Source organism: Corythoichthys intestinalis, chromosome 13, assembly GCF_030265065.1.
Source record: "Corythoichthys intestinalis isolate RoL2023-P3 chromosome 13, ASM3026506v1, whole genome shotgun sequence".
In the NCBI taxonomy this organism is placed as follows: domain Eukaryota; kingdom Metazoa; phylum Chordata; class Actinopteri; order Syngnathiformes; family Syngnathidae; genus Corythoichthys; species Corythoichthys intestinalis.
Window position 1 is genome coordinate 38502230 of NC_080407.1, and position 27680 is coordinate 38529909.

The 27680-nt window shown below is 40.1% G+C and overlaps 1 protein-coding gene and 1 long non-coding RNA gene across 6 annotated transcripts; one reads left to right on the forward strand and one right to left on the reverse strand.

Annotated features, from left to right (window-relative positions):
• The first annotated feature begins 5528 nt into the window (after nt 1–5528).
• Nucleotides 5529–27637, forward strand: LOC130927678 (gastrula zinc finger protein XlCGF57.1-like). Of its 5 annotated transcripts, none has more exons than XM_057853636.1 (5): nt 5529–5779; nt 12617–12724; nt 25361–25537; nt 27293–27421; nt 27498–27637. In XM_057853636.1, the coding sequence occupies exons 1-4, from the start codon at nt 5668–5670 to the stop codon at nt 27370–27372; spliced, it is 477 nt and encodes a 158-aa protein (XP_057709619.1). In that variant the 5' UTR covers nt 5529–5667; the 3' UTR covers nt 27373–27421; nt 27498–27637. The 5 variants fall into 5 exon arrangements, with proteins under 5 accessions (XP_057709619.1, XP_057709618.1, XP_057709616.1 ...); XM_057853635.1 differs by having other exon boundaries at nt 27309–27421; XM_057853633.1 differs by lacking the exons at nt 27293–27421; nt 27498–27637 and having other exon boundaries at nt 25361–27282.
• LOC130927700 (uncharacterized) lies at nt 9348–11679 on the reverse strand. Its single transcript, XR_009066491.1, has 3 exons — nt 11289–11679; nt 11173–11223; nt 9348–10787 (listed from the first exon to the last, which is right to left on the reverse strand). It is a non-coding gene; the product is annotated as an uncharacterized LOC130927700 (long non-coding RNA).
• Nucleotides 27638–27680: the final 43 nt, after the last annotated feature.

Below are 27680 nucleotides of genomic sequence, written 5' to 3' on the forward strand. Positions count from 1 at the left end.
ACATTTCTAACCTAACCATTCCCACTGTTAAGACATGAGACCCCCCCCTCCGTGCTCACATAGACCCACCGCGCAATGTCGCTCCACGATTGACCCATAAAGTGTGTTCCTGTACTGGACATTACAGTCACATATCAATAAGGAAAGTGTCCTTTGGCAGTTTATTCGCAAACGGACATAAGGTCATGTATTCACCCTTGCAATCAAATATTTGGACAAAAGGTTTAGAATAATCAGGCAGAGCCAAAACGGTACTAGATAACAAAGTTTGTTTAAATTGAGTAAAGCATTTTCTGCCTCTGTTGTCCATGTCAAAGGTGAAGACATTTATAACGCTGGGTCATACATGATTTTAGCAAGGGGGTTTGCGATTTCAGCGTAGTTAGGAATCCATGGTCTACAGTAATTTGTGAGGCCCAAAAAGGACATCACTTGTCGCTTAGTAAGCGGTTTTGGAGCTTGCAACATGGCAGTTTCCCTGTCTTTTAGGATCGTCCTGCCACCCTTGCTCCAATCATGCCCCAAGAATTTTACTTTCTCCGCCCACAATTTTAACTTTCAATTAAATTCATAAAACATATGATTTAAAATGTGTGTTTATAATCAAGAGTTCTTAGTCCTTAAATTTATCTCAAGCTGCATAATTAAAATAAGATTATGCAGCTTGAGATAAATTTGGTATATCTTGTGACATATACCAAACTGCTCCTCAACAGGAGTTCGCTAATCAGCATTTGGACCTCTCTTTATCTATAAGACTTGTATTGATATCTATTATCATTCCCAAGAATTAATGGGAAGTCTTTTGACAGTTCTTACAATCTTTTGCCATGTACTTCAAAATCTAATTTAGTCAATCTATTTACTATGTCATTATGTGTGATTCATTTTCTCTTTAAATCTGCCAATAATGAGTACGTTTTCCTATTTCTAAGTCACCTTCTTCATTGTAAATTTTATAACGTCTCACTAACATCATTTCTCTGGAATCTAGCCGAATAATTTCCTCCACCTTATTCTGAATTTGAATTTTCCCCTTCCCTCAGGGGATGAAGACTAATTCAAAGATTAAAGGCCATTAATGACGATTAATACGTCAGATTACTCTACTTACTTGGAGTAAATACTATTTGTTCTTATTAGCCCGATACATCTAAAAGTTGGTCATTTTTCACCTGAATTCAGAATAATTTACTTTCAAATAAATTATGAACAATATCTATTCATGAATAAAGAACATTTCTAACAATCTAATTTTCTTTTATCAAACATACTAGCTCTTTGCTTAAATAAAATTGCTTAAAATAAGTCTGTTAAGTTTACGTCTCAAATAGCTATTTATCAACAGTTGATCTTTTCCTTTTTCATAACATTAACTATTTTCTTTCTCTTTTAGCCATTCTCTTATTTTCTTTTAAGAGCATTCTATAAGTTCCAATCGAGCTCAATAGTCTATTTTTATCTCTAATGAGATTCCATTTCAAAAATTCATCTCCTAAATAGTACAAGGGAAAGGCTGGAATATTCCCAGCTGGAATCACAACCTCCCCTTATAATTAATTTGGGCAAAAACCCAGCGGATGCCGTCGAGGACCCCATGTTGCAAATAGGGGCCACCGAAGGGCCGCACTCCTCATGTTGAAGAACTCCTCCTTTTTCCCGATTTTGCTCATTAAACGGTCAGCTATTTCAGCTATTGACGCAATAGACGGTCAGCTATTTACAAACAATTCCCTCGCTTATCAACGCTCCTCTCCCACTCCCAGAACTTTCTCAGCTCCCTTTTTTCCCACTTCAGGCGTCCACCAAACAACCAAACACATTCGCAACCCATTTACCTAGGCTTACGGTTACCTCTGCCCTCATTACAACTTACCTCTGCCCTCATTACAACTTAATCAAACTTTCAGCAGCACAATTCAACAATTATCACTATGGTTGGCATAGTAGAAGTTAATTCTTTGGATGATTCTTTCACTTCCTCTTTTATCTCTTTTATTGTCCCTACTGGACCTGTTTCATCGTCTTCCTTCCTATGGAATAAGACTTCTGGTTCTTTCCCTCTCTTTATCTTCTGTTTAATCTTTCTCGCGTCTCTCCGACGACATTGAGCCATTTCCATCCAAAATTTGGTATCTTCATATCCGTCTTTAGCCATTTTTTCCGCATAGTTTTTCAGTTTCACTTTAATTTGGTCCTGCAGGTGTACGATTTTTTGGGTATTAAGTTGGCCATTAAATCCGTACTTGGTGATCCAAAGATTTAAAAATCTTATTTTAGTTGGACATTGATTCTCGATGAATTTCCAGTCTTTACACGCGAGATCTAATTTAGGATCTTTCCCCCCATCGAGTTTGCTGTTAGTTTTCCCCATTTAGATGTAAATTTGGATCAGGCCCTGAACCTGGTGTTCCTATGGGCCGATTGTCAGTTGAAAGTGGGGTGACAATTAATTTCTCACCCAATTTGGCAGTTCGGTAGTGGTCAGGCTTCTACCTCTCAGTATTACTGATAGGCGGACCACTCTTGCTATCCATCCAAAGTGAGTTGCCACTTGCAGTCCCCACTTGTATTATGTTAGTAAAAAGCACACACTCACACAAACCTCATTCACACACCAGTACTGGTTTTATCCTATGTGTTATTCTTATCCGTTCGTTTAACTGCCGTGCACAGGCTTTGTAGACACTTTTGAGTTTTTTTCTGACAATAAAATTTTTTCAGACCGAGGGTCAAAACGTCATTTTTCGCCTTAAATTCACACAAGATCCTCCTTAATACGATCTAAACTTCGCTAAAAAATTATTTTCTAGCAGTTTTTTTGGATGGTATTTTAATTTTTTTCCTCCCCAAGGATTGAGTTTCCCGCTAAATTTTACTCTTTTTCGTGCTTTATTGAGTCTTATTTGCCGTGCACGGGTTTCTAGTAAACATTTAGATTGTTTTTACGCGATTTCTCGAGTTTCAATTTTTCGTGTCACATGCACTTCAAAATTCAGATATTTTTATTACTCAAGCTAGAGTGTTCTATTCGTCTCCTAGAAGTTGTTAAACCTCCAAAAATCCCTTTTTAGTAACGTTTCACACTAATTATGAACGTATTTAGATTTCAGAGTTTTCCTGAATTATTCGCCTTATTTGCAACAAATAACCAAGTTTGATCACAATATTATCTACTTCTCTATATTATCTGTATCATTAATATCATTATTATTATTATTACTATTATTAGGACCCGTTGCCCTAATAGACGCGCGTAGGACCCGTTGTCCTGTTACCGATTTACAGACACCTGCCTGACTTGAGGGGGACTAGTATTCTCAAGATTTTACCAAGATAGACACGGAACGTGCACCCAGGAAGGACGTAAGATATCGTGTCACCTCCTTTTTGAATGCGTCTACTTTTACTACAATAGACACGGAACGTGCATTCAAAAAAGACGCGAATGAAACCATTTAACCCTTCAACCAATAGCACTCTGCGTTACACAGTATACCACGACTACGCGATACGAGGTTTTTCCCTCACACGGAAAAGCCTCAAGCACCAGATTTAGCTTCAAAGTTCAATGCAAAGTAAAAAAAATTACTTCCTTCCTAGGTGCGTCTATCAATGTGGACACGGAACGTGCACCCAGAAAAGATGCGAAATCTCGTATCGCACCCCTTCTGGGTGCGTCCACTCAAAGCAGACACGGAACGTGCACCCAGAAAAGACGCGAAATATTGTATCGCCTCCTTTCTAGGTGCGTCTACTTTTCACGGAGTTTAAGTACGTACAGGACACCGTCGCCCTTAAAATTTACCAGCCGCAAAAATTGTTACACCCATACAATCATCCAATTTGGCTGATCCTACCGTGAGATGTCTTCAATCCTTTCGGTTTTGCTTCAACCCTTCGCCTCCAGAAGCGGAGTTGAGCCCAGTCCCCTCGCAAACCGAGTACGTGCACGCTTTGAATGGATATCCTCTCCGCTTCCGGAAACGTCAGGTATGTCGCAATCCGGCTCGAAGGACCAAAAAATGTCAAGTTCAAAATTAGATCCTTAGGTTGACATTGTAAAATTACCCAAAAATAAGGAGAGAAGACACTCAGTTTTCTTGGCCAAGGAGGTCAAACATGTGGCTTTTTAGCCACCAAGATTGATCTAAAGGAAAAAAAACCCTCCTTGGTATTTTATTAGGGGGTTGTCCCTGGACAATAGGGCGCCGCCTTAAAGGGGAGGGGAGAGCAAGCTAGCGACACCCATGTGGTTTTTTATTGGCTATGTGTGTGCATGTAGGTGGAACTTAAGTGATACACGTGTGTGGAGCAAGAGCTTATGCAAACAATCAAAACAATCATATAAACAGTCAAAATAATATATAAGCAGTCAAAATAATGCAGACACTTTTAGTTATGCAACGTTAGAATAGTCCAAACACTTCCAGTTGTGCACCGCTGCGGCCCTGGAAGATGTCCTCGGATGGAGAATCGTCCTCGAGGGGCTAGGCGAAAGTCCAAAACCCCAGGTGCTAGGATGCCTGGAAGGTCTAGTTATACAACGGCGTGGCCATGAAGCCACTCCGACCCTCTTTCTACACTTTGTAACACTTAAGCATTATACTACAATCTGGTATAGCAAGCAATAATCATTTACTGGTTATATATGAATAATATGCAATATATTATTTAAAGTAATTAGTAATTAGATAAAGTAATTAGAAGTAAGAATATGGCAGTATGTATTATTTATGGTATATATGAGCATAAGCAAATATTCAATCAACCAATCAAGCAAACATTTAATAAATCAAACCCCGATAATTATCTCAACAAATAATAAAGACACAAATGTCCTGGCCAAAATGTGGTCCAAACGCAAAATTACACGACTTCAATCAAAAATGGTGTTTCAATTAAAAAAAAACTTGACTTAAATCAAAAAAAAAATTTCAATCAAAAAAAAAAATAGTTTTCAAATATATTTTTTTGAGTTTCAAATTTATTTTTGCATTCAAACACTTTTTTTTATTTTTTTATTGAAGAGACGTTTTCTTCGATTGAAAATATATATTTTGATTGAAGCAACTTTTTATTTGATTGAAGCAACTTTTTTTTGGATTGAATAATAAAGACACAAATCTACCTCCATATTAAAACAGCCTGCGTGCAGTACGCCACTATTCAATGCGTTCAGCACCGCCCTCTGGCGGTATTATTTTTATTTTATTAAATTATGCAACATCAACATTGTACACGCTTCGCGAAGGCATAACAAACACATACAATGCACATGTTCAACTCCATGAGCGACTGATAGCGACAGCGACCGATGCTAATATGCTAGCGAATTCGTGAACTTCCATAAAAGTGTCTGAATATAAAGTGCTTCGACATCGATGAACAGCCCTCTTCTTCCGCAATCAGACCACGCTCGTGATTGGCTGCGCAGACTTTGGTTTGCTTGGCGCTCATCTTGTGATTGGGTGTGCGATGTTGCCTCCCACTTTCCCGATTGGCTTTTTATAAGAGACAGAGATCAAAGAAATAAAGACATAAAGAAGATAATCGATAAAGACACGCCATTTTTCCTCCTTTCTCGACGACGTGTCCGCCATTATGGTCTAAAAAAAAAAGTCATTAGCTAATCTTCGTTCCAGCATTCAGAAATCAAGTGGGAAAATGTCCGCGAGACCGGAGGAACTTTGCGGAGTGAAGGAGGAGCCCCCATGTCACCGACACTCGACTGTGTGCAAATTAATGCGCGCTAAGGTTGTTCTTCACAGACTAGAAGGTTAGTTTACTTTCGATGATAAGTAACTGTACATGACAGATCGCGGTGATGAGGATTCATTTATAATGTTAACAGTAGTGCTGTCAAAGGAATTCCCATTTTTAATCGCAGTTATAGTGATGTCAAGCACTTTGAATGACTTTTGTGCTGGATTAGAAGACAACAAAACACGAATAAACAAAAAATTGCTAGGATGAATTTTCTCCAGCATAAATCAACTTTGGGGACACAAGTTTGCAAACGACGAAATTGTGGTGACCCTTTGTTGTGACATAATCCACCCGCCGAACTTGTGTGTGCATTTGGCTGAGCGCGTTACCGGTGTTCTGCCAAAATCTCCTACATCGGCGAAACGTCTACATTAGTCGAATTTGACTCCCCAAGTACTACCGTGCACTCTAAACTTGTTTTGTTTAGATGCATACAGGCAGAAGGTACTAAAAAATTGCCTTAACCCTTGTGGGAAAAACGTCCCATTTTGGGACATTTATGTTTTAGCAAGATTTACATCAAAGAGAGAGCACATGAAAAAACCATTGAGAATCACTGTAATGGTAACCAAATGTCCAAAAAATGTTAAAGTTGTTTTTCAAGCATGTCAAAATTGTTATTGTCATAATTATATGTGTGAATACATTTTATTATCACCAGTGTTGTCAGTAATCTGATTACTTTTTTCAGTAACGAGTAATCTAACGCGTTCATTTTTCTACACCAGTAATCTGATTAAAGGTAGTTTCCTTAGTGTCTCTGCGTTACTATTTTTTCATTGCCTCATAACGTATATAGAATGAAGAATATTGTAGTCATGTACGAAGAGCATTTTGAATAGAAAATGCTAAAATAAAAGGTTCCCGGTACGTGTTTCCATGACAACCGCTTAGCTATTTCCTGTTTTGGTCTCGCGTCGCGTGTTGTGTAGGGGTGCAACGGTTCAGTTAACCCACGGTTCGGTTCGGTTTCGGTTTTGGGATCACGGTTTCGGTTCGGTTTCGGTTTGCGTTTTGCATTTTTATTTTTTTTTAAACTGCCTTTATTTTGCTTTTAAAAAAATGAAATAAACACTTAAAATTTAAACATTTTTGACTGTTAAAATGCCTCTTAGCTCGTTGGCAAGTGTAGTGACTGACTACTGAAATACACACACAGTAGTAAAAAAGTTACTTGGCAAAGTAACTGGTGATACCTTTCATGTTTTTTTTTCATTAAAAAAAGACAAAAAACAAAAAAAAACAAAAAACATAGTAACCTTTGCTATGTTTGGAGGTCATTTAATGTTGTGAATCAACCGATAAAGTTGATAAAATTGCTCCCCTTTTTGCCTTAGTTCCCTTCCGTCTACTTTCGACATGTGAAAATTTCTTAACTGTTTCAGCCTTTAAAGATAGACTCAAGTCAAGATTTTGCCGATTTAGGAGTATTTTGGATAAAAAGTTGCTAAGGTTTACTACAACAGAGCCTTTCTGAGAAGTGTACTGCTCTAAAATGGCGGCTGTTTACTAACGCTACTGAGTGTCATTTCGCTTGTAGTTTTATACGCATGAGATATCTAGGCGTAGATTGTATGATGTCGGCCACGGTCAGGAAATTGGAGCCACCTAGCCTAGCATCGCGTTTGCTACAGCGTCTCAACACTCTTCCCTCTCCGTGTCTGACTTTTCTCGTGTCATTCAAGTATTAACGAACATTGGCTCCTTGCAGAAACGGTGACCAAATCTGAACGGATGAAAAAAACACAAAAACGCAATGCACGAAAAACGTGCAGATTTTGAACGTAACGGACGGCGTACACATTTAAAAACCAGTGCTCACTTGTACAAATTACGACGAGACCGTACAACTTGACAGGTATGAATTATAGTGGACCGTCACAGTTAGTAGCACTCTGTAGCACGGGATGTCCAACTATCAGCGGTCAGGGCGAAAATATGTGCTTTCGTGAAATCATCTTCAATGGCTTTGCGTGCCATTTCTTAAATGTCGGGGATTATGTTGTGGGCGAAATATGTCCGCGAGGGAACAATATAACGCGGGTCAAGCGTTGCAATTAAATTAACGAAGCCCGCATCTTCAACCACGGAAAATGGTTGCATGTCTTTTGCAAAGCAAATCCCCACTGCGTGGGTTATTTTCTTGTGTTTTTCTGACGTGATATTGTAAGGCTTTTGGAACGCCTCTTCTATAGACCCGTGTGTCTTCACTGGTGTCATCTTCGGGGTTGTCCTGCTCTGAGAAAGCGATGTCTTTGGGTGATGCCGGCTGAAGTGCTGACTGCTGGGTCATGTTAGAAGTCTTGCCGTTAGCATAGGGCAGGGGTTCCCAACCTATTCCACTAAGGCACACTGTGGGTGCAGGATTTCATTCTTACCAAACAAGATGACAACACTTTTTCCCCAATCTGGTGTTTTACAAGTGCAATCAGTTGATTGCAGTCAGGTGTGGCTTGTTTTAGCAGAAGCCTCATTGGTTCAACTGTCTCTGCTGGATCGGCTGGAACAAAAACCAGGACCCACAGTGTGCCTTGAGGACTGGGTTGAAAACCCCTGGCATAGGGAACAAGCGCTGAGCAATGCTTGCAAATTGTTTTATGTTTTTTTTCAATATTTTCTCTCCGTCTGCATTGTAGTCCACGGGGAAACCGAAATGTTGCCACACCGCAGATTTGAAAGAAGCCGGTGCTTCCTCCAAATTCGGTCTGTCGACTCCTCCGCTCGCCATAACTTTTTTTTGTTTTCTTTCTTGTTTCACTTTCACCTCGCTCGTAAGCGAGAGAGGGCGTTACTCGGCTCCTATTACACAGGTGCTTGACAGCGATTGGACATTTACTCGTGGGGCGGGAATTTCTCCACAGCTGCGCTTCACGTCACACACAGGCACACAGAGTTTGACCAATTCATTCCACAAGCGTTCGGAATAAATTACTGTAATTGCAAAACCAAAAAGGCGCGGTTCATAAAGGCGTATTGAACCGAACAGGGCGAACCGTTCGGTTCGGTTTGAACCGCGAACCGTTGCACTGCTAGTGTTGTGGGACTGAGGCGGGTGGACATTCGCGCCATGTGTTGAGACGTTGCGAGAGAATGTTGATCTGTGGTTATCCATGTATGAAGGTAAGTATTTTTCCTTCATTCTGTAGGGTATCAGCAAAAGGTTGGACCCCCTACATGCACGGCCGTTTCGTAGCTTTGCCGTAGCAACGACCGGCAGTCATCGCTCCAAGTTGGCAAGCTTTGTTTACATCATATGCGCGTTGCACATTTATGCCGTGAGGGGATGTGTTCGTTTGGCATCTGTGGGATGTGTTGTAAGTCGGATTGAGTGTAAAGTGCTTAGTTGCCGCCACGTTTTGTGGCCAAATTGACCGCGTGTGTGTGTTGAGAGGAGTACTTCCGGGTTGTTAATGTGCACGGCTGCACGCGCATCCGCGCTCGCCACCACCTTTGTGTTTATTGCACTGTACAATCCACTTGTGTGTTGTTGATTATTGTGCCGTCAGTTTGCATTGTTTTACATTGGCACTGATATGCTGTTAACCATAACCCGAAATTCAGAAGTTTTGACATTAGGCTTAAAGAGGAACTGAAGACCTTTCCGGATTTTGGTGTAATTTTATGAATATAAACTTGGGACAAGTTCGTCAAAACAACCATGACATTAACAACACGTAATTGTAAGGATAATTTGCGTTTTTTTATTTTTTTTGCACTCCGTTAATGGTCCCTTCGCAAACCCGGAAGTGTGACGTAGGCAACAGAAGACTACCCACAGCTAACATAGCAGCAACAACGATGTCAGTGATATTTCCACCAAAGGTAACCATTCAGGATCGCTCTTTCGTGACGCTACCGATGGCAAAGGCTCCCAGGAAAGATGAACTACAATTAATCCCTACATGTTTGAACCTGAGGCGTCAGATGACGGCGATTTACTTGACACAGCAGATGGCGTCATGACGCCAATTGACAGCTCGACACTTCACGAACGGGAGAGTGAGTGGTAAGTCCAGCATCGTGATTTTTTTTATTAGAATGCGATTACATGGTTGTATATTTTTCCATGCTCTACACATAGCTAAAACTGGATATTAGGTAATGGGACAGCGCCTACCGATCTAAATATGGTAAAGCTAGCCCAAATGTGGCTAAATGAATGAAATGTTATTGATATTTCAAAATAAATGACAAAACCATTTTATTTTCCAGGTGTTGCTGTAAACCATCAAGTAATTACCCTTCCAAGAGTATGCCTGTGTCATCAGGAGATCCCAGACGTGAGAGCCAAACTTGCAGAGGCTGAAGCACTGACAGGGGCATGAATTTCATTTTAAAAAATAAAACCATAAATTGTTAACAACATTGACACATTTTGTTGACTGTTTAATGTATTCTTTTGTTATATAAAATATTGTAATTATATTACATTCTGAAAAAATATTCAATAGGCCGCAATAATGATACCAGGTTTATGTTGAATCAGCATTAGCTTTCGTTGTCAGATTGTGACACAACATGTTATATACCAAGCACACAACGGCACACATCAAAGAGCATAATTTTAGTAAGCAACACAAAGTTAGGATAGCAACGGACTAGCGCAACATTGAAAAATGATAATGGCAGTGGGAAATATGTATTTACTCTTTTCTGTAGCATGAAGTGTTCTCTATACAAAGATAATGCATTATCATTAAAATATGAAGGTAACTTGATTTTTCTTTTAAAAAATGTGTACTGTATATATGACTAGTTTATGATTTCATGTCATCAAAATTTGCTACATTTATTTCTCCTAAATCATCGTCATCTGATGTCGCAGACAGAAGAAATTCAGCATCTGGCAGGCCTCATAGGATCTCTTCAGTCGTCATCGCTGGACACCGCATCACTTCGGTCATCATATGACTCGACCCACTCTCTCTTGATTTTGGGAAACTGGGTGGCAACTGACTTGCAACGCTTTTTTCATCGTGTTGAGGGTTTCCGCCACTTAATTTTTTATGTTTGGCTTCCTGGAGGAAAAAAAAAATCACAGCAGCATGAAAATATTGGATGAATCCTAATTTTAATTTAATAATAATTTCTTGGTGATCAAATAATAATGCCCCAGTCATACCAGCATCTATTTGATGCTATTGTTCCCTCTTCAAATAGGCAGACCTTGATGTTGAAATATAAAAAACGAGCCAAGGACCTATTTGGTGCTGGGGACATTTGAATTTACATAACACCTATTGATATAGTAATAAAATCTCATGAGTAGACGACATGTCAGCCAACCTATCTACTTATGACAGGCCAACAGCAAAAAAAAAAAAAAAAATGTCGCACTTCAACAAACTGGCAGTAGGAGTCCCCCTAGTATATAAAAAAAAAAGCCATTAATGTTCTACTTACGTCTTTGGAAAACCAAGGTTGCATTGTTGTAGGTTTTCAAAGCTGTCGTGGCTGAAATGATGAAAACAATGAGCCGATTGGGGACCTGTATGCATGCTAACAAAAACGGTCCAAACCTTTGCAGGAGAAGTTTTTTTTTTGGACCACTCCTAGAGTCTCGAGTCTTCCTGTGAGTAATTCATATCGCTACACATCGAGATGGCATGACGAATCCCGCGAGTAAAACCCAGAAAATGTTTGCAATATATGGCGAGGATAGCGTGGTGCTATATTTCCGTGTTCAGAGTGGTGGCGAGGCTTCCTGGAAGTTACGTCACGAGGTAGGGGTCGGCAGGACGGCGCGTCCCTCGTTGCTATGGTGTTGCTATGGCCATAACTCAAAAACTACGCGGTCAATTATTATTATTATTTTTTTAAGTGACTTTTTGAGAGAGCGAATGACGCATTTAATACAATTCAACTGAGTAAAACACTTAAGAGCGAAATCTGAAAACCTCTTCAGTTCCCCTTTAATCTTAGAGTTAGTGGGGTTTAATTGGTCGGTGGAGTTGATTTCAACAAATTCTAAGCAGTTTGTCAGATATTTGTTAGTTTCAGGGCTCCGGAGTGGCTAGGCTAGTGCGAAATTCTGATATTCCCCTTTAAATTCAATCATCGGAAAGTCAATTACATGTGATGACATTTTTCTGTTGTCATTCTTATGTTTGGCGGCAAAGGGAGAAAAATGGGTAAAAAGTAACTGATAGATTACTTTTAAAGTAACTTAGTTACTTTGATAATGAAGTAATCAGTAAAGTAACTAGATTACTTTTTTAGGCCTAATCAGTAATCAGTAATTAAATTACTTTTTCAAGTAATCTGTGACAACACTGATTATCACGCACAGGAAAAACAGTCCCTTTTTGGGACTCTATTTTCCCATAGACACCCATTATAAACGCTAATTTTCCATGTATTTTTGATGCACTGTACACCTGATGTGTTACAGTGCATTTGCCGCAATTACCCAATGCATCCCTTCATAGGCGGTTGAACTACATGTGAAAACTTTTTTTTTTTTTTACTTGAGCGTTATAAACGCCATAATACACCAGATGGCGCTAGAGACTCTATTTTTGAGGCAATGAAAAGGTTCTAAAAAACTAAATACAAACAAAAATAGTGAGTACTCACCGCTTCTAACCGATGTGCGCTTGCGTGCGGATGCTTGCGCAATCGCGCTGAGCATTGTGTAGGACGTTTCGCCGCGTAGTAAGGAATGGCCGAACACCTGCTACGTCACAATCACCTGACAGATACTTACCAGCCTTGCGCGTTCCGGCTGAGGTCAGAGTTCACAGAGAGTTCCAAGCGGCTGGACACAGCAACTCGTCTGCTCAACGGGCCAACAAGACCCCCCGCATCGCATACCGCCACAAAATAAGATTTATTTTTGGTCTTGCAGATCTATACGTCAGCCAAGCCCGTTATTCTGAGCACCTGGAGTCTGCATGCATCAAGGACGAGGAAGAAGAGTGGTCATCCATTAAGGAAGCGTTGATACACATGAAAGGTCATCCCAAGCATTGCTTTTTCCTCATTAGTACAGAAATGTTTTACAGTCTAATATAGTATTTTTCATTCCTTTTACATCGTGGTGTTGCTTACTTAGTAGTCGTGCAATGGACTCGTTAGCCAACATCAGGTTGCACCACTGCATCGATTGAAAGATTTCCTTCTATGTAAATGATTTGCTTTGTTTAAAGTAATGACATCATGTATGTATGTACTGTATATATATATGGCGGAAAACACAGACAATAATGAAAAAGCAGTTTCTGCTCTTGCACTCCTCTTTTAAAGAAACTGCTGTATTTTAAGCCCAAACAACTGTTGTGTTTGATAGAACTAAATGTCTATATGCTGCCATAGCAGATTTATGGTGCATTAAGCCCCTGAACTAGTTTAAATTTGCCCGTATTACCATCAAAACCCCTGTTTACAGATGTCGCACAACCGTCTTTGTTTTAACCCAGCCATGAAAACAAGGTAACTAATGATATTTATTATTTAAAATGTCATTTTTAGCTTAGAATCATTAATTGATGTCTAATATTTTGTTTAAAAAAAAAAAAAAAAAAAAAACGACTTGAAAGAATTATTCACTTGTATATTTTAAACTTTTGAAAACAAATTACGTCACAATGAAAAAAATGTAAAAAAGTCACGGATATCTACTTCATAAATATCGCTATATTGTATTTTTTTTTCTTAGTGTTGCATTTTCCTCGATATGTTTGATGATAAATAATCGATCTAAACAAAGAAAAATTGAAGAACGTTTAAAAGGGTAAATAATATATGAAAAAGAACATCACGACCACTCCTTGATGTCTGCGATTTCTGCATCACGACCCTTCTTATATGGCCATGTTTCACACATAAAATCCCCCAAAAATCCAGCCGTTTTAACACTCAGTGATACATGCGACATGGAGTTTTTTGGATCGAAACAAGATAAGTACGCAATAATATCTCGTTAAAGTCCTGGCATCTGTAATTCTGCTCTTGTGTGCTCTCGCCTCCAAACAGGGTTTTGCTGTTTAAAAAACATTTTTTTTTAAATGCCCTCCTGTTCAAAATTTTTTTCCCCCAGAAAATTGAGATAGGTTAGGTTCCGCCATATATATATGGGGGAAAACACTCAGGTGACTTGAAGTCCCGCTCCAAGACTCCCAATTTGAAATCTCAGTTTTCTGGGGGAAGAAAAATTTTGAATAGGAGGGTATTTAAAAAAAAAAAAAAATTAAACAGCAAAACCCTATCTGTAGGTGAGACCACGCGAGAGCAGAATTACAGACGCCACGACTTCAACGAGATATTATTGCGTGCTTACCTTGTTTCGATCCAAAATCTCCATGTAGCATGTATCACTGAGTGTCAAGACACAGCTGTGAATGGCCACAGCTGGATTTTTGGGGGAAACATGGTAATATAACAAGGGTCGTGATGCAGAAATCGCAGACATCAAGGAGTGGTCGAGATGTTCTTTCTCATATATTTATCCTTGTAAATGTTGTTTTTCAAATTTTCTTTGTTTGGATCGATTATTTATCGTCTAACATATTGGAGAAAATGCCAAACTAACCAAAAAATAGAATTAAGCGAGAGTTATGAGGTAGATATCCGTGACTTTTTAACAGACACCTTTTTTTTTTTAATTGGTTTAAAAGTTTTAAATATGCGAGTGAACAATTTTTGATGTCATTTTTTTTTTTTTTTTTTCCTAAACGAAATATTAGACATCGATTAATGATTCTAAGCTAAAAATGACAGACATTTTGAATGATAAATATTATCAATTACCTACGTGTTATGGATGGGTTGAAACAAACGCGGTTGCGCGACGTCTGTAAACAGGGTTTTTTTTAAAGGTAAAACGGACAAATTGAAAATAGTTCGGGGGCTTAATGTGCCATATAGACATATTGTTCTTTCAAACACAACAATTGTTTTGGCTTAAAATGCAGAAGTTTATTTTAAAGAGGGTTGCAAGAGCAGAAAACTGCTTTTTCAGTCTTGTCTGTGTTCTCCGCCATATATGTATATATATATATATATATATATATATATAAGGGTGTAACGGTACATGTATTTGTATTGAACCATTTCGGTACGTGGTGTTCGGTTCGGAACGGAGGCGTACCAAACGAGTTTCTGACGTAATGTAACCCTTACTTTTCGAGGCTGTGAGTCGATCGGTTTCCAGTTTCTTTGTGTAGATTATATTTACTCAGTCTTCTCTACTCTAATGAGGACCAACGCGGTAGGACAGTAACCCAGAAACAACGGCACGACAACGTGGCCCCCGCGAGAACGCAGTGAAACGCGGGTGTTAAAGTCAGTCAGCCAATGCACACCAGTCGCAGTGCAGCCGCATGTTAGACGCATCCCAGAAGCTGCTCAACACGACACACGCAAAAAGAACAGCAGAGTTTATTATTTCACGCGAGACGCGACCCTCCTGCGTCAATACTAGAACCGGTAGCTAAGATCGGGCAGATCGGAAGTCACTTGTATAAAAATCCGGTGGATCCGGTCGATTTTCAAACTAATATGCAATCGTAACTTTTTGAGTCCATCAGATTTCTTGAGTGGTAGATCGGGGCACAGTTGACTTGTCTTTGTTGATTTACTGCTGTCTTCTCTGCTATAATAATAACCAACGTGGCCCCGTGTTCAATACAAAACCCTCCTACTAGGCCTGTCGCGATAACAAATTTTAGTGTGCGATAATTTATCTCATAAATTATTGCGATATGCGATATTATTGCGCGCCCTCCATTTTTTTTTAAACCAATTTACAATAACACATTGAGGATACAGAATATATTAATTGATCAAGTATCCCCATTTAAACGCGATAAATATTTACTCTTAAATTCAAAAATACTTTTTAAGAAATTACTACTAAAAAAACAATAGACCATGTCTCTTAAGTAAAAGACAACAATATTAACCCTTTCACGCATGACGGTCACTGCAGTAGACAGCTATTAAAATGTCATTTTCAAGTATTAGAATAGGTTTTGATGGCAGTGTTGCTTATAAGCCTCTAAAGTGGACGCCTGAGAATCCATCCAACACTGCTTTGTGTGGTCAACCTTTGTAACTGCAGAATAAATGTGTCAACATCAAAGTTGGCTGCCAGGAATGAAAACATGCCTAGCACCTCTGGGATTTCTGTTCAATTCTTCTACAGTAGGAGACTCCTGCCGGTAAGAAAAATATTTTTACATCAAGTAACACCTAATAATCACCATAGTTTTGAAAATTTCCAAGTATTGATTTTAGATTGGGAGGAAATTGCAATTTTTCAGATGTCCACCGAAGTGGACTGCATGCAATTACTGAACAGTGTGTCACTCTTGACAATGCTTTATCTGAAATGGTTTTCTTTTGTATAAATCAACATTTTTTGCTATTAGATTGCAAGCTGCATTCTATATATCAATATGTGTGTTTTGTGCATTTTTCATTATGAGCAACAGGCCCAATTCACATTTTACAGGCTAGTGCTGGGCGTGCCAGGCCCAGCCAAGCCTACAGAATTGTGGAGGAACTGCCTCCTGATTCTGAAAATTCAAAGTACATTGAAAGCAGTGATGAAGAGTGGTTGCCAAGTAAAAAAACTGTAGATCAATGTGAAAGTGCTTCTGAGGAGGAAGGACCGGATGCAGAGGATGTGGAGGACGAAAGCCCTGATGAGATGGCAGCAGAACCTGATTTGAAAGCTGAGAGACCTGTTGACACACCTGCACCACTTGCCACAGCAAAGAAAACACAACAAAACGATACATCTGGAAAGTAAAGCACAATTCATGTGAGGGTGTGTTACCTGACTTCTTGGGAAAGTGGAGTCTAAATGTTAACGCAACTGAGCCCCTGGAATTCTTCTTGCACCTCTTCCCAGAAGAACTCATAGATGATATGACATACCACACCAACCTCTATACCCCCCAGAAGGGAAGGGAGAACCTGAATGCGACAGCAAAAGAAATTAAGATGTTCCTTGGGATAAACTTAGTCATGTCCTACATCCGCTACCCACGGAGACGGACGTATTGGTCATCTGAACAGGGACTCCGTTTACATTTGATTACTGATGCCATGGCAGTGAACCACTTTGAGGACATTTTCCGATACCTTCACTTTACAGACACCTCCTCAGTGGATCCAGGACACGATAAACTGTTCCAAATGAACCCAGTGCTAGATATTCTTCAAGCAATTTTCCTCTCTGCTGTGGATCCTGAAGAGTTTCAAGCCATAGATGATATGATCATGCCCTTCAAATGGTAAAGGGTGTTATACTTATATAGCGCTTTTCCACCTTTCAAGGCGGCAAATTGTCTATCAAGCAATACATCCCCAAAAAAACAAAACCCTGGGGTGTGAAAATTTGGGCAAGATCAGGGGCTTCAGGATACATGTACCGCTTTGAAGTGTACAGGGGTACAGCCAGCTCAGGTGCAGTCAGCGAATTGGGAATGGCTGCAGACGTCATTTTGCGCCTCTGTGATGACATCCAATTCAAGAACCACAAGGTGTTTTTTGATAGCTATTTTTGTGGCATTTCACAGATTACTGTCTTGAAAGGAACAGGGCATCTATGGCACTGGCACATGCCGGGTCAACAGGCTTCAGGGGGCACGAAACTCAGGAGTGCAACAGAACTCAAAGAAGAAGGAAGAGGAGCTATCCCTGTTGTCACCAATGGTGAAGATGCCATGGCTTGACACTTCACGTATTCACATGGCCTCGTCCTGTCTTGGCAAGCACCCGACGGATGTTGCACAGACATGGTCCAAGAAAGATAAGAAGATCATCACCATTGACAGGCCATTTGCAGTGAAGGATAAACGATTATATGGGAGGGGTTGACCTGATGGACCAAATGGTGGCAATGTATCCCCACAGACACAAGAACAAACGCTGGTACATCAGAATATTCTTCCACTTCCTCGATGTAACTGTTGTGAATGCCTGGCATCTCCTCAGATTCTCTGGATTGGAGGAGGGTGGTCTTCTGCCTTTCAAGGCATCAGTGGCACGTTCATTGATAAATTCAGGCACTGTCCGCAAAAGGGGGAGACCAAGTGACACTTCTCCACCACCTCTTCCTGTGAAGCGCAAACATGCATCCAAGGTACCCCGGGAGGTCAGGCTTGGTCCTGGAAACCAGTGGCCCCAGCTGAACAACATAAAAAATGCCCAAAAATTCCAAGACCCTGCATGCACACGAAAAACGAAGTACAGCTGCATGTGTTGCAATGTGGCTGTGTGTCCTGAGTACATGGCAAATTTTCACACGAGATGGTGAACTGATCAAGTACTGGAAGTACATAAGCATGCAGCGTTGTAGCAGGGTTGTAGCACCTCACCTGTGGCCTAGCCTTAACCTTTTGAGGTTGTCAGTTGATGCACTACAATTTGTGTAGTTTGTTAGTTGAAGCACTGCAGTTTGTTTAGTTTTGTCAATTGAAGCACTGAAGGTTGCTTAGTTTCGCACTTAAAACACTGTAGTTCATTTTTCTGTGAAAAAGAAAAGCCCAGAATGGTGTATTAAACGGAGCAAAATATTTTGAAAAGTATTTATAGTTTTTGAATAATTCAATAAACATTGAAAGTTATATCACTTGATCTTCGTTGATTTTTTTTTCATATTTTAGTTAAAATCCACAAACGCATGCTGTCCACCTATGTGGACATGTTCATAACTCCTTGAAAATTTGGTGTATAAAAACAACCAAATCAGTTCTTATTTTTATGTCTAAAAGCACATAAAAACACTTAGTAACATTTTTTAAACTCAATATATCATGGGTCATGCATGAAAGGGTTAATACCGCAAGGAAACACAGAATGAATTAAATGTGTTTTTCAAGAAAAATAGATAAAATTGCACTTAATAACTTAAGCATTTAGGCAAATGCAAACTTTTCCCCTCATAGCTTTTGCTATGGTGTTCCATACGGATGCAACGATAAGATTTTCGATACGGACACAATTTTCGATTCAAAACATTTAATGCTCTGAAAAGAAAATAACAATTGAATTTTTTTTTTTTTTTTTTTTTTTTTGCCAACGAGCAAAAATTAAATTGCCATCATATAAACATGCGTTTTAGTGCATTATATTTATGTGCTTACTTCTTACTGATCTGAAGAAATTTTGTATAAAAGTGCTGAGAACAATCTTTACTGTTTGTAAAGTGAGGCGGGGCACACTGTTGATTGCTATTACTCTCTTAGCAGGTGACTAGAGGTCATACCACATGTGAAAAACATCCTATTAGTGGTCCAAGTCCATCTGTGTTACGTAGTGAATTAATAATATTTGCAGCATTATCTATAGTCACTGGTATAGATTGATTTGGCCTTCTTAACTTCCATTCAGTCATGGCGGTTTATAATTCATCGATGTAGTATATGGACTACGTGTCCCATCCCTCTGGGCTCACGTAGCCAATGGCATGGGACGAAGCACATCTAGTTTGCTATTTCATGATATCTAGTGTGTGCGCGCATTAAAAAGAAGTTAGCAAACGCCACAGAACAGTCACGTCTGCTCATTACTGCACATTACAACACCAGCGACTTCCATTAACAGGACAGGTTTGAAGCACAGCGCTCTTAATTTGCCACTCAATGTTCATCATGCCCTTTGTCAAAGCGAGGTTGTTCGTGGCATCCAAGTCGGTAACAATGTTTTGGCGGACTTCTTTGTAAATATCCGGTGGTGTGCCGAAAAATAGCCGCCCCGCGTGAAATGTCACCCGTGACGGGAGCGCACACACGTCGACAACACTGGCACGCTGGAGATGGTCCGCAGTCAATCCGGAGCACTGACGCAGCCGGTATACGTTGAACAATAGGATATAATGGGAACGATTGGCTCCGGCGCTTTTTTTTTTGCCGGACCTGGAACGAAGATGCATGTTGCGCATTTGGTAACAAGGAATCCGAACTTTCAACAGCACGTCTGCCGCACGTGCGCATGCACGTGCACGCGAGGCGATAAATCGCAGTGGAAAAATGACCGCCTCCATTTTTATTTATCGTGCGATAAATGGAATTATTGCATATTGCGACAGGCTTACCTCCTACCACAACAAAACAAGTAGGAACTAATATTCACATCGGAACTAAAGTTATACAACATAAAATATACAATATAAATGAGTACTACATCACATTTGTAAAATATAAACACATAATAAAATAAATGATAGCCCATTTAAATAAAATAAATTGAAATGAGCTAAAACACCTGTAATTAAATAATAAGGTCCTGCTTACACAATTAAATTTAATAATTTCTGTCTGGCGCTTTAACTTGAGAAAATCCACCAGTAAAGCTTTTGAAAACCGTTGATGAGAAAAAAGAATGATTCATTGAGGCATTTCATTTGTAAAATACATGTTAAAATCTTTGTCATTGGGATTGCTTTTCTCTTTAGCACAGGACTTAGTTTTTCTTCTTTCTTTCAGAAAGAAAGCTGGCCAATGCGCGGGGTCTGAAAGGCAAATTGTTGTTGGATTGTCTTTAAATATCCACTACTTTTTGAGCAGAATTCTAGCTTTGTATAGGCTAATGTTAATTAATGTTGCTATTGTTGAAAGCACAAAGGTGTGTAATAAACAACTAGCACATTTATATTTTGCATTTTGTTTTCTTACTGTACCGAAAACGAACCGTCTAACTGCTCGTTAACACTTTATTTCTAATCAGCCAATCACATGGCGGCAACTCAGTGCATTTAGGCATGTAGACATGGTTTAAGACAATCTCCTACAGTTCAAACCGAGCATCAGTATGGGGAAGAAAGGTGATTTGATTGACTTTGAACGTGGCATGGTTGTTGGTGCCAGAAGGGCTAGTCTGAGTACTTCAGAAACTGCTGATCTACTGGGATTTTCACGCACAACTCTCTCTAGGGTTTACAGAGAATGGTCCGAAAAAGAAAAAATATCCAGTGAGCGGCAGTTCTGTGGGCGGAAATGCCTTGTTGATGCCAGAGGTCAGAGGAGAATGGCCAGACTGGTTCGAGCTGATAGAAAGGCAACAGTGACTCAAATAACCACCCGTTACAACCAAGGTAGGCAGAAGAGCATCTCTGAACGTGCAGTACGTCGAACTTTGAGGCTTATGGGCTACAGCAGCAGAAGACCACGCCGGGTGCCACTCCTTTCAGCTAAGAACAGGGAAATGAGGCTACAATTTGCACAAGCTCATCGAAATTGGACAATAGAAGATTGGAAAAACGTTGCCTGGTCTGATAAGTTTCGATAACTGCTGCAACATTCGGATGGTAGGGTCAGAATTTGGCGTCAACAACATGAAAGCAGTGATCCATTCTGCCTTGTATCAACGGTTCAGGCTGGTGGTGGTGGTGTAATGGTGTGGGGAATATTTTCTTGGCACTCTTTGGGCCCCTTGGTACCAATGGAGCATCGTTGGAATGCTACAGCTTACCTGAGTATTTTTGCTGACCATGTCCATCCCTTTATGACCACGATGTACCCAACTTCTGATGGCTACTTTCAGCAGGATAATGCGCCATGTCATAAAGCTGGAATCATCTCAGACTGGTTTCTTGAACACAACAATGAGTTCACTGTACTCAAATGGCCTCCACAGTCACCAGATCTCAATCCAATAGAGCATCTTTGGGATGTGGTGGAACGGGAGATTCGCATCATGGATGTGCAGCCGACAAATGTCAGATGTCATTAAGTGTTATCCGGGAATTTATGTAACTACTGTAACTTTGACATCGATTCAAAAGTGAGATCATTTCCCGGATGACACAAAATGATATCTGTCATAAAAGCAAAAAAAAAAAAAAAACGTGCAGTTAGCATACATTTTACATAAATATTGTGAACTATGATGCATGTCAGTCAGCAAATGGAGCGGCGGCCTTTGTAAACAAAGAGCTTTTTCAATTGAAAATTCTTGTTAATAAATGCTTAAATCCCTGAATTCTTTATAAATATGGATGTAAAACGGTCTTGATTCTTGATTAAAAGCAAAAAAAAAAAAAAAACGTGCAGTTAGCATTTATTTTACGTAAATATTGCGAACTATGACGCCAATGCTGCTTTCTCCTATTGATTTTTTTCACAACATTTCAAAAGGCATGCATGGTTCGAAGAAAATAATAATTACCTTGAATGCTTGAGCAAATCACTACTAAGTCAGAAAATCACTACTAAGACATGTTTTCCTCATTTTGAATCCTGCAGCTCATAGTCCAATGCGGCTTATTTGTCGATTTATTGGGTTCGTTTTAGGTCTGTCCCAGACGACAATTTTTTTCCCGATTAGTCAGCAGATTTTTTTTAATGATTAGTCACCTATTCTAATAGTTATATATTTTTATTAAAGATGCACCGATACCGATACTAGTATCGGCAGGGGGCGCCAATCCGGCCCGAAATGGTGGTATCGGTATCGGCGAGTACCAACAAAGACGGCGCCGATAATTAGGCCTGTCGCGATAACAAATTTTAGTGTGCGATAATTATTCTCATAAATTATTGCGATATGCGATATTATTGCACCCCCCCCCCAATTTTTTACACCAATTTACAATAACACAGTGCGAATACAGTATATATTAATAGATGAAGTACACCCATTTAAACGCGATATTTACTCTTAAATTCAAATATACTTTTTAAGAAATCACAACTAAAAACAATAGACCATACCTCTTAAGTAAAAAACAACAATATTGATACCGCACAGAAACACAGAATAAATAAAATGTGTTTAAAAAAAAACAAAACAAAACATTGCACTTAACAACTTCAGCATTTAGAAAAATGAAAACTTTTCCCGTCATAGCTTCTGCAATGGTGTTCCATAGGGATGCAATGATACAGTTAAGTCATGGTTCGGTACGAATTTTGATACGATGGACACGATTTTCGATCCGATTCAATACATTTAATGCTCTGTAAAAAAATATATAACAATTGTATTTTTTGTTTTTTTGTTTTTTTTTGCTAACGAGCAAAAATTAAATTGCCATCATATAAACATGCATTTTAGTGCATAATATTTATGTGCTTACTTCTAACTGATATGAAAAAAAATTGTATAAAAGTGCTGAGAACAATCTTTACTGTTTGTAAAGTGAGGCAGGGCACACCGTTGATTGCTACAGCTCTCTTAGTAGCTAGGTTTACTACATGAGCAAGACATCCTATTTATGGTCCGAATCCATTTGTGTCACGTACTGAATTAACAATATTTGCAACATTATCTATAGTCACTGGTATGGATTGATTTGGCCTTCTTAACCTCATGTGACAAATGACAGTTTAGAATTCATCGATGTAGTATATGGACTACATGTCCCATAATCACTCTGGGCTCACGTAGCCAATGGCATGGGAAGTAGCACATCTAGTTTGCCATTTCATGATATCTAGTGTGTGCGCGCAACCGTGCATTAAAAAAGTTAGCAAGCGCCGCTGAAGTCACGTCTGCTCATTACTACATAACACCAGCATATGAGGGCTTTCATATACAGGACGAGTTTGAAGCACAGCGCTTTTACCGGTAATATCATTCAGCTGTTCGTTGTCAAAGTGAGGTTATTCGTAGCAGCCAAGTCGGTAACAATGTTTTGGCGGAATTCGTTGTAAATATCCAGCGTTGTGCCGAAAAATAGCCGCCCCGCATGAAATGTCACTCCTGACGGGAGCGCCCACACGTCAACAACACCGGCGCGCCATAGATGGTCCACAGTCACTCCGGAGCACTGACGCGGCCGGTATACGTTGAACAATAGGATATAATGGGAACAATTGGCTCCGGCGCTAGTTTTTGGCGGACCTGGAACGAAGATGCATTTTGCGCACTTGGTAACGAACTTTTAACAGCACGTCTGCCGCACGCGCACACACACGTGCACGCGAGGCGATAAATCGCAGCGGAAAAGTTACCGCCTTCATTTTTATAAATCGCGCGATAAATGGAATTATTGCATATTGCGACAGGTTTACCGATAATTTACCGGTCCATTATTATAACATTTGACCGCAGCCTTTTTTTCCTCCTGGCGCTCACTACATTGTCTCTGTGTTGTGTGATGACACCTGAACACCAAGCAGCTATTGCAATTGGCCTGCTCCAGACCAATGAGAGCGGGCCAATAGCCACTCTGACCAATGACAAGGGCGCTTTTTCATATGGAGGAAAAGCAAACCAGGAGAAATGGCGGCAGTCGGAAAATATTTCCAAAATAGAAATCCCGTCGATTAAAATCAATGGCTGCATGCAAGATTTGCAGCCTGAAAGTTTCGAGATGTGGAGTTAAATCGGCCATTTTCAATACCTCGAACCTGATAAAACATTTGAAGATGAAACATGAACGAACAGAGCAACAATCTCTGGTCAGTTCACTACGTCACTTTACTTTTATTGTCTTTTACTGAAAGAAATGCCGCAGTAATTTGGGAACTGTTTCCAAAGTAGGGTTGCCACCTTTCAGAAATGGAAAAAAAGGAATCTCCCCTCCCGAAAAAAAGGAGGCTAATAGAGAGACGGGATGCTGTGGTCAATTATTATTACTTATAATTGTTCGCATCCGCAAATGCGGAAACAAGGTTGAACCTCGAAGCAGACAACAAGCGGGGGATACGTACAAGGGTTTTACTGATTGCAAACAAAAAATAACACGCGATCGCGGGATAGTAGAGATAACAAAAGGAGTCCGTGACAGCAGGTCGACGGAGCTCAACGCTACAAACTTGAAGGTTAACGAAGACGATAGGCAGCGAGCCAAAAAGCCCAAATAAAAACACTCAAATACCTGCACAGGGTAGAGGTTACAAACGAGAGCAGCACACTAACAGAAAAAAAACAATGCAGGGGCGTAACAAGCAAATGTAGCGAGACTATAGTGCGAGATGTCAAATGGCGATCAGCGAGGCAAATATCTGGGCAGCCGTCACTGAGATCACCCGTGCTTAAATGCTGCGTTGATGAGCCTGCATTGGATTCAGGTGCGACGTCAGGAACAACCCCACTACCAGCCCAGCAACAAAACACAATCTAACCAGCAGCAGAATGTGACAATAATTTCATGAAAGTTGCACTGTTTGGACTTTGAGAGGTTTAAAAAAGTTTATTCAGTTCATTCAGAGTTTATTATTATGAATTTATTTTTACTTTCTTACTGTTGGGCTAGTATTATACATGTTTTATTAATTTTACAAATGTAGCACTATTTTGGCTTCTGAGAGCCAAAGGTTTATTCAACTATTGTCTACTAGGGTTTAATGTACTTTTTCCTATTTTGCAAAGGTAAGCAACGGCCTGACAAAGTCTTGATAGCAATGATTTCACATCCAATTATGTAGCTCTTTGGGGGGGGGGGGGGTATACATATATATATATATATATATATATGTATATAAACGGGGTGGTATCGGTATGGTATCGGCCGATACTGCACAGCCAGGTATCGGTATCGGGGCCAAAAGATGGTATCGGTGCAACACTAATAAATACAGTACTTTTTAAAACCGCACCACGCACTGAATCCACGAAACCGCAAGGGATCACTGTATTCGTTACAAACGTGGTGGTAGTCCATAAAATATATCAATGATTTTCTTGTCTCTTGCAGGTTTCAGAAAATATCTTGGTGCTGAGCGGCAGGAGGCAGCATGTCCTGGCGTTGAGCTCCCCCAAATCAAAGAGGAGGAGGAGCCAGAGCCCTGTCAACAGAAGCAACTTCCAATCAAAAAGGAGGAAGAAGAGCTGCCATACGTTAAAGAGGAGGAGCATATCACCAGGTCAAATGGTGAGCCCTTGAAGAGTGAAGATGGTCAGAGTGAGGTCAGCAGAGGAGCGGAGTCTCTAGGTGGCAGCAGCTCAACAGAAGAATTGCAAGCAGACAATTTCATCGCTCCATCAGACAGAAATGGCGCCACGTCACACTCACCTTACAATGAGGATGGTCATAAGAAATCTCACAGTGACAACAAACTCTGCAAATGCTCTCAGTGTGGGAAAACCTTTGCTAATAAGTATACTTGTCGTAGGCATATGAGGAGCCACACTCGTGTAAACCCTTTTTCCTGCTCAGTTTGTGGTCAAGGATTCTCTCAAAAGCAACACTTACAACGTCACGAAAGAAGCCACACTGGAGAAAAACTTTTTTCTTGCTCAGTTTGTGGTCGAAGATTCACTCAGAAGGAAAACTTAAAAACACACATAAGAACCCATACTGGCGAAAAACCTTTTTCCTGCTCAGTTTGTGGTCAAGGATTCTCTCGTAAGCAAAACTTAAAAACACACATAAGAACCCATAATGGCGAAAAACCTTTTCCCTGCTCAGTTTGTGGTCAAAGATTCACTCAGAAGGAAAACTTAAAACTACACACAAGAACACACACTGGTGAAAAACCTTTTTCCTGCTCAGTTTGTTGTCAAGGATTCTCTCAAAAGCAAAACTTACAACGTCACGAAAGAAGACACACTGGCGAAAAACCTTTTTCCTGCTCAGTTTGTGGTCAAAGATTCACTCGGAAGGAACACTTAAAACTACACACAAGAACACACACTGGTGAAAAACCTTTTTCCTGCTCAGTTTGTGATCAAAGATTCACTCACAAGGAAAGCTTGAAAATACACACAAGTACCCACACTGGCGAAAAACCTTTTTCCTGCTCAGTTTGTGGTCAAAGATTCTCTCAAAAGCAAACCTTAAAAATACACATAAGAACCCATACTGGCGAAAAACCTTTTCCCTGCTCAGTTTGTGATCAAAGATTCACTCACAAGGAAAGCTTGACAATCCACACAAGCACCCACACGGGCGAAAAACCTTTTTCCTGCTCAGTTTGTGGTCAAAGATTCACTCACAAGGAAAACTTAAAAACACACATAAGAACCCATACTGGCGAAAAACCTTTTTCCTGCTCAGTTTGTGGTCAAGGATTCTCTCGTAAGCAAAACTTGAAAAGACACACAAGAACTCATAATGGCGAAAAACCTTTTCCCTGCTCAGTTTGTGGTCAAAGATTCATTCAAAAAAATAGCTTGAAAATACATACAAGAGCCCACACTGGCGAAAAACCTTTTTCCTGCTCAGTTTGTGGTCAAGCGTTCGCTCATGAAAAAACCTTAAAACACCACACAAGATCACACAGTGCTGAAAACCCTTTTTCTTGCTCAGTTTGTGGTCAAGGATTCGCTCAGAAGGATCGGATGAAGCGACACGTGTGTGTTGGTATGAGAAGCAGTGGCCAATGACTGTTTTGCCAGTCATCCATGCTGGCTTCTTCAGATTTTGCACGCAGGTTAGATTAGGAGTTACATTCGTATTCGTGGCATTTTTGTGAAAGCATTTTTGTTTGGACTTGCCGTTTTTTTATTACCTCTTCTGGCCATGAAAGCCTTGCCCTTGGTTCTCTCACCGACTCGGTTCATGCCTCTTTTTATTTGTATTTTCCCTCACGTGTTCTGGTGTGCTCCCTTGTTTTTCCAAATAAATTCTACACAAACTTCCTTGTCTGTGTTGGATCCATTTTATACGGTTCGCCATTTCTGTTAGGGCTCCTTGATTGCAGGCTGGAGACCAGACGGGGGGAGACAACGACAGCTGCGAGCCATCAGAATCCGCCACCTTTGTAAGCCAGCTCATTGTTGCCGCTTGTCGCCAGACCAAACTTTCAGCTTTCCCGTCAGTGAAGTCCAGCATTCAGGTATTTACCACATATTATCTTACCCGGCTAATCAGACCTCTTGTTCCGTCCCAGAATTCCTCATGCCTGCTCCCAGAATTGTGCTGACGCCCGATTGGCCTCCCATCAACACCTACAAGCTACAAGCTCGCATGCACCTACGTTGCTGCGACCCTCATGCGCTGCTAAATAAACTTTTGATAATGAGCAGAGCCACTCTCTTGTCTGCTTTGGAGTCTATATCCTAGCACACCCTAA